This window comes from Falco cherrug, chromosome 13, assembly GCF_023634085.1.
Source record: "Falco cherrug isolate bFalChe1 chromosome 13, bFalChe1.pri, whole genome shotgun sequence".
In the NCBI taxonomy this organism is placed as follows: domain Eukaryota; kingdom Metazoa; phylum Chordata; class Aves; order Falconiformes; family Falconidae; genus Falco; species Falco cherrug.
The window spans coordinates 32,630,656-32,642,763 of NC_073709.1; the positions used below are offsets into that span (position 1 = coordinate 32,630,656).

General features: G+C 40.1%; 1 protein-coding gene across 24 annotated transcripts in view; it reads right to left on the reverse strand.

Moving 5' to 3' along the window:
* NRXN1 (neurexin 1) overlaps positions 1-12,108 on the reverse strand; it is a 730,807-nt gene that overhangs the window by 96,755 nt on the left and 621,944 nt on the right. For 12 of the 24 annotated variants that reach the window (XM_055725490.1, XM_055725513.1, XM_055725498.1 and 9 more), the window contains 2 exons: positions 4,545-4,634; positions 2,759-3,078 (listed from right to left, as the gene is read on the reverse strand). In XM_055725490.1, the coding sequence (XP_055581465.1) occupies positions 2,759-3,078; positions 4,545-4,634 (410 nt within the window). The remainder of the gene's footprint in view (positions 1-2,758; positions 3,079-4,544; positions 4,635-12,108) is intronic. The other 12 variants (XM_055725508.1, XM_055725507.1, XM_055725514.1 and 9 more) reach the window with 1 other exon arrangement.

Below are 12,108 nucleotides of genomic sequence, written 5' to 3' on the forward strand. Positions count from 1 at the left end.
GAAGAGAAGATATTATGTCCTTAATTTGATTCAGTAGATTCGTAGGTCTGAGTCTGTTGCATGAATAACAGCAACCTGCAGACAGATTTCACCTTTGACTTCGGGATGTTATCAATCTCTTTAAATCAAATCACAGGCCTGATTGCAAACTGCGTTCCAGTGCAGTCCCTGACTAATTAAGCATATAGTCGTAATGACAAGACAAATCCTACCGGGCAGGATGTTTAGACATAGCTGAAGTCAACCGCTGTGTATTATTAATGGCCAGAAGGGCTCAGTTACATACTCGGGGTGCCATGTGCTGTAACGACACCAACGCTGAATGCTTTCCTCAGAAATATTGATTTCAGGCTCTCATATACCGAGTTTCAAATGAGCTGCATCGAGTATTAGCACCGGCCGGGCTAACAGGTGAGAGCTTGATCCAAACCTTCACCCTCAGAACATGCTTTGGCAAGATGCTGTGCACATCTGGATGCCCCTGGGGCCTGCCTGAGGCGTGTGATGGTGGGACATTAAAGAGCAAGTGCTCACAGGGCTGGGGTGTAGCCCCTTTAGCCAGAAGAGGATACGGGAACGGTACAGTTGTACCGAGGTCACTCTGCTCCAGTGGCAGGGAGGTGCTCTAAACCCATGGTGTAGATGCTCTGATAAAATCTGGAAGGGCGACCCCTTATTTCAGGAGCCAGAGTCTAGACACAGAAAATCTCTGGCAGGTTGTTTTGCCTAAGTGTTTGTTTCCATCTTCAGAAAAAATTACACCTCTCCACAGCTGTTAGCTTAAGAAACCTTTTCCTTCCCCAAATATGCCATTGGAACACCTCAAAAAGAAAAATCTTAGTGGCTAAACATCCAAATAAGTGTCTAAATCATACTGGGGAATATTCCTGGAAACTGAGACCAGCTGGCAAAGCAACCGTCCCAGTAAACTCCCACTGCCCGCAGACCGTGCAAGGTGCCAACTGGGAATGGTCCCTGCGATGTGCGATGTTCTTCCTCCCAAAGTGTGCCTGGGAGTTACTTGAGAGAGTGGCAGAGGCCAAAAGCATGCTGGCCACCGTTAGAACAGTTTAACTCAGTTTAACTATAATTTAGTAGCATTAATTCAGCCCAAATTCTTCCACGCTGTGAGGATGTCCTGCACTTTTAGATGCAGAACTTCCTCTGAGTAAATTTGATGAAGTTTTACATTGCATTGCTGCAAGTACTGAGATCAGACTACTTGGACAATAAAGTGTGAGATACTACTTACAACAGAATTAATAATAATTTAATGCCTATTTAATAAAAATACTCTAGCTTACTACAAAGATCATTAAAAGATCTGCAAGTTACAGTCTACAATGGATGCCTTTTTTTGGAGGCGGCTGGTTCCACGTACCCATAGTTGGGTTTTAGTTGCCCTCCCCCCTCCCTTCTTTTTCTTTCCCTTTGGATTTTCATGCACTTTACATAAACAAGAAAAATGCATTAAACCCGTGTGTGTTTGAAAATACAAGTAAAAATACTTTTTTTAAAAAAGCTCACCTTTAAATGAAATGTTCAGGTTCAGAGTAGAAAGTGTATAAAAATACTACAGACAGAGAAGCTGAAGTGTCAGGTCTGATGCCCTGATCAAATTCCAAGCGTGAGTTGAGGTTTCACAGAGAAAACAGGCAACTTGAACTCAGCCATCCCACCTAATCAGCCTGTTCGCCTCCATTCTTGACAGAATTAACCTCATTCATCACGTTGTGCTCCTGTTCCTCCCTACGGCTCGTGACACTTTCTTTTCTCCTTTTCCTACCTCAGGATCTCAGGGCACACAAGCATGTGAGCCTGGTCAACAGAGGAAAAGCTCTTGGCAATCTGTTTTTTGTTGTTGGTGGTTGGGTGGGTGTTTTTTTTCGGGTGGTTGGTTTTTTTTAAGACAGAATAAATATAAAAGGATCTGCCTCCCTGCCACCTGAATGTCCTGGCAAATTTTAAGTTTTTAAAGCACAAAGTCTTTATGCTGTTACTCAGAGTAGCCACAGGATGAAGGTACTTAATTCTCTCACCTGTTTTTCCCCCCTTCCTTTTCCTGATAATTAAATTCCCCCACATATTATACCGAGATCCCGACAAAACCTGAAAGCTACTGAACGTATCACTAAATTCATGAGACACAAATAACCTCAACCAAGAGTCGACAACAGCCTCTGACCGGGAGCCTGATCTCCCGGGGACCAGAGTGCTCTTAATTCCTCCTGCTGCCACTTGCCTCTTATGAGGAATTCTGCCCGAGAAGATAATCACGGGACCAGAGAAAGTGCCAGTTCCTGCTTTTCCCACCTCTTCCACCTTCTAGTCCTTTCCTTGTTCCCTCTTCAAACTCGGTATCTGTTCTCTATCTTACGGAGAAAGCCATCACTTCATTTCATTCTCTCTAATCCCACACATCCTGCGTTCCTATGCTGAAAATAATCAATATCAGCCATCAAAGGAAGGAAGGGTATTTCAAAATCACACTGCTATGAAGATGGGTGACGGGGCAATCCACCTCAGCACAAGAAAAATCTGAATGGCTAAGTTTGCCTAATTGAGAACAGCAGAGCTCTTCCTTCCCCTCCACATGCTGATCAACATTGCATCCACCAGCCACGTACGGCACAGAACTTTCACCTGCAAGTCATGCGGTTCTCCAACGGGAACCATTTCATCTGCAGAGTGAATGCGATATAGGAAGCCACACTCAAAGACGGGAAAATATTTGCAAAAGGCGAGGAAGCCGACTAACCTGACCAATAGGTTCTTTTGTCGGGGTCTTTCCTCTTCTGGCGGTGCTCGTGGCCAGAGTGGTGGTTGTTTCCATGACTGACGTGGACATCTCAGACTGCATCGCGGTGGCTGTGGACTCAGTTGTCATAGAGGAAGGCACTTCACCAACAAGTCTCACGTTTCCTTCTATCACGATGTTGGCATCATTTTCTGCTGCCATATTCAGAACTTTCAAGCCATTGTAGTAAAGACCAGAGAGCTGGCCTTGGAAAGGGTGGCCACGTTCCTTGCCTCCAATTTTTATGGTTGCTTGGCTATTGAAGATTGTGAGCTGACGCCCTGTGAAGATAATATTGTACACATGCAAAAATGTTGACTGTGAACACTGTACTCTACACGAGTGATAACAGATTGTCATGGGGTGAATAATGAGAGCAATAAACTATAAGAAAAGGATTTGACTCATAATTCATTGCTTTTTAATGAGGTGTCCATGAAATGCATAAATTTTGAGAGCATTTGCATTTTTCTTAGTCTGCGAAGTTTTGGGATTGGTTTTTTGTGTTTGGTGTTTGTTGTTTTTTTTTTTTTTTGCTAAAAGGCCAATCAAATATATTTACAAATGTATTTAGTACTACAAATGATACCCCTCTCCCTTTTACCTGAAAACAGTGTTAACATTTTTTGGCGTGTCAAGAATGCCAGGTTTCTAACTCCTTAAGATTACTGTTTCTTGAAGTCTGCCAACATCTCAAAGGTTTTTTTCCACGAAATACAGCACAGGGCCTATAGCTTTAAGTATGTACATGTGAGTTTATGTATGTATAGACATATACGAATATGTATATACACACAGGGAGAGTTTACATATAAGCTAACAAGTCATTGGGTCAAGTGAATTTGAACGAATATGTTATGCAGTAATCTCTCTTATCTCTCTATCAGTGAATAAAATATTTCCGTCTTTAATTAAATGTTTCCTTTTTGTATTAAAATGTTTATTTTCCTTCAACATACACACTGAAAAGAAACACATGGTTCACGCTGAGTATCAGAGGCAGATTCAAAAATAGATGTCTGATTGGCTTTCAGCAAGGCTATCAATTAAAATAAAAGATTTTAGATGTAAAAGCGGCTTCAGAAATGACACACATACCAATGGAGAAATCATGGCACATTTCCATTAAACAGATATATCCTCAGCAACAGTACCACTCTTAGTAAACAGAATAGTCACTTTAGCAGATTGGTTTCTGCTCACAAAAAGCATGCACACAACTTTAAGTTCTGTTTTAATTAGTGTTTGTTCCAAAATCCCCTTAGAAGGTTGCAAACGTTAAAGGGACTTCATTTTGATTGGCAATTCATATTGCCCACTATTTAAGATACCTACAGTTTAAACGAATTTTTTTTTTCAGGACCGTAATGAAGATATCATAACTACATATATATTTTAGTTAATAATTTAGATGCTGGAACGTGTAATATAATCTATGAATGATTTATAATTTTTGGTTAATGTTTGCTATGAGTACCTTCATAGATTGAGTTAGTGGATTATATTTAACAGTCCCTTTAACCTTAAGTTAACAGGGTAAGATTATTAAACAGCTGGTACCTCTAGAAACGTATAGAAATTATTATACAAGGTATGCAAATATTACTCTATATTTTACTTTTTTAAATTTGTTTTTAATTTAGTTTTACTGAAATTTATTTTTTATGTTTATTAGTGTTACAATGAAGTACTACTTGGTTATGTTCAAATTATTTTTTTATTTGAAGTTTTAATCAATGTTTTTTACCTTTGTCGAGTAGCCATTCATCAACTACTCGACCAAGTCGATATGGAATTCGCTGTCTAGCAATCGCCAGGCGCTCGTTATCATTGTTTCCTTTAAAGTTTAAAGAGACATTTCATTGGTTAAAATCTGTAAGGTCAAAGGTTAAAAGTTAATACTTAAAGCTTGAGCTATACAGTTGCCACATGATTTTTTGAATTTGGAATTTTAAAAAGTGCTACCTAGAACATTTCATGGTTCAGACTTTTCATTCATTCATTTATTTTATTTTAGCAAACAAAATTATTCCTATGTTAATTGAAAATTAGAAATCTGCATTTGAGCTAGGTTATTAAACTTATGTTATAGACAGACCCAAAAAACAAATTTAAACATCATCGAATGGCTTTACAAAAAATGATCATTGACCTCAGGGTTTTGTCTTTTTTGATGTTTCTTATTAACTAGTTAAACATGTTCAGGTGAAACAGTTTTAAGTTTTCAAAAGACATCCAACCTCTCACTCCAGGTTAGTCATTTAAAGAAGAACACCACCCTTAATCACCATCTAAGGCACACTTGCTTCTGCTGTCTACTAAGAGACCTGCTGTAACTTATTTCCTAATCAGAAAAAACACATTCTTCTTCGCTTCATTTAAATTCATTCCAGAGATTCAAATGTACGGTACAGAACAGACCAGGGTATTCACCGCTTGTACATTCTCATAGGACACGTTGACAATGTCTTGAAGGAACACCAAGGCTTTGACAAAAGTGATGTGCTGAAAAGTAGCCTAGTTCTGAAACGTGCAAGCACCTTAAAATTTAGCGAGACCCCATCTGTAGTGGGGTTTCAGAAATTCAGAATTGGGCAATGCAAACCCCAAACTTGCCATATCTGCAGACCGTATCTATTCTCAGTCCATGCGGAGACTTTTGACTTTTTAAAATAAAACAATGAGATAAAATGAGGCTGATACAGTCAGTAAAATATCAGACGAGGAATAATTAGCAAATCACTTCAAATATTTTTTTCTAATGATAGTTTTCTGTGCTTGAATGACATAGGTGAGATCCCCCAGAAAACCATGTCTTCTACATAAAACTTAGCGGAACGGTGAACCTAAGTATTTCCTTCAACGTACAGGCTTTGGGAGGCAGTAGTATTTTAGATGAACAATACCTTTTTCTTCCATTGTATTGGTTCATATTAGTAAAGAACCTGAGAGATAAGAAGAGCCAGATGAGTAAAAAGCAGTCATTCCTAAGTCAGGTCCCAATCCAAAGTCAATCCTACGAGCTCCAACGCGCATACTTGCCTTGACTTCAAAACCCACCAACCAACCGAGTCCTGCATCTGCAGTGGAAATGTAAGTATAGGCTGCAGTAGCCCGGGTACTGCTCAGAAATACATTTTCTGGAGCTAGAAGAATCCTATTGCTAATTATCAAACCAAAGTATTACCCAAATTGAGAAAATCAAGGCTCAAGTTTGTCAGACAGTTATCCCCACTACCAGCACCACCAGACACAACAGGCTCGCAGGGCAGAATCTGTGCCATAGCCTCCAGAAAGAGCAGGATCAGCAGCTTCTGTGCCAAACTCCACGGCGGTTTGATGCAGACGCTCGCTCTGCAGCGATGTGAACTGCTGCTTTCCCCATGCCATGCCTCCCTCGTTTGGTTTAGCATGGACACGGCTTACTATGCCAGAAGCTGATCTATTTTCTTTTGAGAGGAGGTTCTTTTTTCTATTCACTTTCTAAAATAGAATTATAAGATGGTTTGGGTTGGAATGGACATTTGAAGATCATCTAGTCCAACCCTCCTGCTATGGGCAAGGGCATCTTTCACTAGCCCAGGTTGCTCAAAGCCCATTCAACCTGACCTTGCACACTTCCAACAGTGGGGCATCCACAGCTGCCCTGGACAACTGCAGAAGCTGGTGCCACAACTTCTCCAGGCAAATGCGCTATGTCAACTTCTATATGCATGTCAATATTAAAAAGTACATACGTGTATATATAAAAACATGCACATTTTTTTTCATACGTACTTTTTACTCTATTCCTAACTTTCAGGAACATTCTCTGAAAAGCAAAATTTTACTGAAGTTTTCCCTTTTCTGCCTTCCCAAGAAACTGTAAATTTAGAATAAAAGACTTCAGAACACAACTCCTGTGATGTTGTAAGAATACAGACTGTCTTAAGTATGTTTTTTTCCTGTTATGACCTTTAAAATTACAGTTCTTCATCGTGGGCTCCTTCACTTATTCTCGTGAATAAACAGAAATTTGAGAATTACAGGAAAAACATGAGGAATGCCAGTGATAACAAGGGAACAAATACAAGTAGTGTGATCTTACATGTTTCTGCTCTGGGTTTCTATCTTCAATTTAAAATAACTAAAATATATAACAGTGAGTTAATGCTTTCTATTCTTTGACAGCCAGTTACTTTTAACACTTATGTTTAGCTTTTCAATAGGATGTTTCTGCTGTTTTTATTGAGGCATTATCAGGTGTTTCACTGAGTAAGTGAGAGAACGTCCTGTTTCCAAAAGGTTTCCTTTACTTGAAACATGTGAATCATGTGGTTTTGTTGCTGTTGGGTATGGTATTTTTTTGGTTTTGGGCTTGTTTTTGGTTTGGTTTTGTTTTGTTTTTTTTTTTTAAAGGGGGGAATGGGCAGGATTATTCTATGCGATTTATAAGAAAAGGCTAAAATGTTCAGAAGAAGTTTGTGGGCATAGGCAATCTATTAAGGCAATGGGAATGAGCCTCATGGATGTAGATCACCATTCCCTCATCAGATTCATCCGCTGTTACTCACTGGATGCCTTTCATCAACAAACACTCCCTGGACCTCACAAAAACCATACAGTTATGTCAAAATGAAACAGTGCTCACAACCGCATATGTCGGGAAGGCATTAAAATCTATGTTTATTCAACCAGTGGGTGTAAATCAGGTGCATTTGGTAGAAGGACTTGCAGCCATCAGTCGGATCGTTACTGCTATGGCATCTCTCTACTGTAATTCCATGGCTGTCATGTGGTGTATCCTAGACAAGGTTTATTGCTGCCTCCACATTCACTAATGAGCAGCTGCTCCAGGACATCTCTATGGTGATCGTGGAAACTCCTCTGTGTATTAGCAACTTTAAATTTAGTCTTGGCCAGCTTATACTTTTCTTGGAATTATTTCATTAAAAAGTCCATGCAGTATGGATGGGTTTTTTTAAGAATATTGCACCCTATTATAATGTGATTCTATCTATAAATTATGTTTTATACTAACTGCAGCAGCCTTGCACCACTGGGAGCAAAATACAAATGAAAAGCGAGGAAATAACCATTTGATTTGTGAAGGTCACACACACACACAAATTGCTGATTACATTATCCCATCCCTCATCAGAGGAAAAGTGCATTGTCAAACGCATCTCAATTTGACACTATTACATTAGCTTAAATTCTGCTAGTATATAATATAAATGGAAGGGCTAGGGGGAAATGGTGTGGAACTTATCCGGATATAGTTTCAAGGAGAACCCATAGGTTTAATAATGATGAAACCAGTAGACACATAGGTTAACTTCACAACCACATTAAAAAAAAAAAAAAACAAACAAAAAAACCAAACCCCTAATACATAGCACTGAAAATAATGGAAACAACATTAAAAGTAACGAACTTCCTATTATTACCCGGTGAAGAACACACATTTTTCAATAACTACTCCTTCTCAAAGAGCTGCTGTGTCACACGACCGGCCCCAATGACTCGGGGCAGCCCCACTGAATTCGGTACAACTGTGTGCACATACTTCATCTGGGAATCTCACCCCCACCAAGGAAAACATAAACAGCACACACTGGTCTTCTCAGGAGTACCCGGTGCATATTTTTCATCCTTTATTTATGCTTTTTTTTACCTATATGGTGAACCACAAGGAACTTCTTCAGTAAAAGCACTTCCAAGAAGGTTAATAAATATTTTCATATTCTAAATCAACTTTGTGGCTTTGAGATTTTATTTCTGTTATCCACCTGAAAGATTAAGTGCTCTGGCAGGCATGCTTTCCAACCATAATTCACAAAAACCAACTGATATGCCTAAATTTTAATTGTAGACAGCTATGTGACTATCCAGCATGACTCTTCCTGGTTATAAGGCCAAGATTTCTTTGATTAAAAAAGCTGGGTAAAGATGATTCACTCAGGATGCACACTGTGACATTGTCTCACCTGATTGAATTCTAGATGGCTTCATTCTCCTGCCAAATAGATAATATTTTGTCACAACACAGTATTAATTCTGTGCGGGCAGAGAGGCTTCAAGGGAATAACAATAATTCCAAAGAATCGAGGTAAGCAGAGAGGAGCAGCAAAGGTCAAATCTTTGAGTCAGAGCTAAATCTTGTGGCAAGATTGAGAAGAAGCAGTCCAAAAAAACTTTAATCATACCTTTATATCTATAGGTCAGCTGGGACAAACCAACTACGTGAACTTCACTAGTATGTATTTTATTCCTCCTGATTTATTATATTGTCAGCGCTGGAGTGTAATTCTATTTTGTTCTCTGAAATAAAGGTGTCAGTTATTGATGTGAAATAGCAGCATCCTTGAAAGAGAATAAGTAAGAAGGTTGAAAATCGAGAGTCTGTGAAGAGCAACCTAGACTAAAGAATATTTTCTTTGAAACACACCCTTTAACTGAATACAAATTTACCTTGTTAGTCTCAGTGATCTGTTAGGGAAATAAATAACAAAGTGGTGAAACCAAGGGCTATCTCCATTTACAAACAAACCCTCTCCCTGGCTTTGCTCATCATGATCTTGACACTGCAATTTCTGAATCATGACTCCACTGACATCTGCAAGAGGAAGGCAGAAAGCCGTATCATTCCTCCAGATGCAGTTAGGGATGAAACCCAGCTGGAGCATCAACTGCATGGCACGAAGGGAAGCCACAGCAGCTCTGTGGTACGGGGGCAAACAGTCCGTCCAGTGTCTCATGTGGCCAGGCTGGGAAACCAAAGCACAGTCCCAGTAACGGCCCATGCTACGGTTCTTTTGAATCATGTATTGCTAGTGCTGTGGACGCACACTTGTGTACACAACTATATCTTAAAGTTGGAATAAACTTGAGGTGCAAGGACTGTGGTCTAAAACTTGATACAACAGATGACTTTGCACGTGCAGATTGCCCCATCCCAGCAAAAGAGGGAGTGGTATTTTAAGTGCTATCAATTGTAAGCACAAACATCGATGTGACTTGCATGTAATTCTGTCATTCTGGTGTTCACACTGGCTCTGCGTCTTGGCCATATGTGGATGCTTTCAGTGTCGTCACAGTCGCAACATAAATCGATGTCAACAATACAGTAGACTCAGCCTGTAATGCCTTTCAAATAGCCAATACACAGGCATTCTCTAAAGCTATCTAAAGATTCAAATTTAAAGTCTTCAACTGTCACCTAAAGAACTCGGTGGCTATGGCTACACAGCTCTGTTTGACCAAAGACTGCTTCGAGAGCTCACTGGGGCTGGGGCTCCCCACTCACACGTACCCTGCAGACCCAGAGCGCGGTCCCAGACTTCCCATGTCCGCTGAGCAGGGTGTGCCAGGGCTTAAGCTTGCGTCACCTACCATTGTAGACCTCTGGCAAGTCTAACAAACTTCGCTCCTAAATACTACGCATTTAGCGCATCTCATCATCTGATCCTGCCTGTTGCCTTCACACGTAGCCTTGTTATTGCCCACAAGCATCTTGCCCTCAGCACCCATCAGTAAGCTTGCCTTTATGCCTGCAAACACAAGATCATGTTTTCCATCACAGCACCCTGGGTCCAGGATATACTGGCATGAGACTGGGTTGCATGGGGCAGAGGACAAGATGTCCAGGTCCATCCCAGGAAATCCCTGTGTTTGAGGGGGATGCTGACACTGCCCTGACCTATATTTTTGCTGAGTGCTTAGACTTGGCTATCCTGTGTTTGATCCAGGAATTGAGTGCTAGATGGATCAGATGAAGCCATGCGTCTTCTTCTCGTGCTAAAATATGTCAGCTCTACCTGTTATGATGTGTAGGATGATGAACTGGGAGAGATGGAGGAGGAGTATACAGTGGTCATCCTCCAAGGCTATTGTACGAGGAGTTACATATCCAGAGGGCTAGTCTGGGCCTCCTTCAGCGTTCAAAGAGAAGGTAGACACACAGTTCTAGGCTGTGTATTTTTTTTCCCCGTTGGGCATCTTGAACAAACCTTACCATCAGCTTGGTGAGTAGATACAGGTGCAAAGAAACTGTAAAGTTAGAGAAAAAAATAAGTAAGAGTACAACTCTGCAGCGCCTTACCTTCTGCCAGAAGGGCTAACCTATGAAAAAAGAAATCCCCATGAGGTGTAACTTCTTCAAACTTCAAAGTGTCAAACCTGGCAAGTTCATATTAAGCGACCGTAACATAATATGGGCCTTTTCACCCTACAGAGACTCCCAAATTCCTTATAATGAACACTAAGCATCCCAAGAGAATTTTCTGCTCACAGAATGACTGACAGCAGTCTTCATAGCAGGGTGAAGTCTCTCATCAGTGGCTTATAACACTGCTAAACACAAAGTAAAAACTCAGGTTGCCTTAAAGAAGAATCCAATTACCAGATTTATTGGAAGATGTACCATTCCACCGGCACTTCAGACTGTACCAAAACATCTTCTCTTCACCTCTAAGCGCCTTGTTTCATGCTTGCATATTAAACAAACTAAATCATATTTTTACAGCTTTCTACAGGATAAAACTGAGAACTCTCATTAACCTCTCAGGGAGATCTGAACCTTCACTTCAAATCAACTACCTTCCGCCCTGTTTTGTTTTTGATTATTTTTCACTGGATTAATTAGTAATTAAATGAAGAGTGTGCTCTTCCTGACTCTCACTTCCTCGCTGTAATGCAGTAACTGTCTCAGTCTGTGCAATGCTGGATCGCCTGCTTTGAGAGATTGGTGTATTATATCAAAAGCAAGCAAGAGAAGATGAAAAGCAACAAGAGGAGATAAGAAAACACAGGACTTGTCTGATAAATTTAAAGGTCATATTTTGTTATCAGGAGTTTTTAACAGATCCTTTGTACTGCCTGTGCAGTATTTAAAGGAGCTAATATTGTATGACTGCTGCTAAAATAGGCAGGAAAATTGATAGAAATCATTAAAGAGGAAAATTAAAGTATATAAAAAAATGAATTGTTATAAGTAGAGTGCCATGCCCCACATCACTCCAAGAGTGACATTCTGCAGTTCTCCAAGGTAAAAGGACTCTGAACTGTTTCTAAATCATAATGTCACACAGCATTTAAGGGTACTTTTCCTATAGGAATTTAACCAGAAGATGACTGTGAGCACTTTCTTATTCAGTAGGTTTTCAACAGCTGGAAAATGGAGAATATTTCCACCCTACTGTACCCAAAATTAGCTAAGTCTGTGCTAGCAGCTACTGAACATGTTCTACTGACTTTTGCCCAGGTAGCAATCTGGATGATCTTCATTTCATATTAGCAAAGAGCTGCAATATAGAATGTCTCTTGACAGA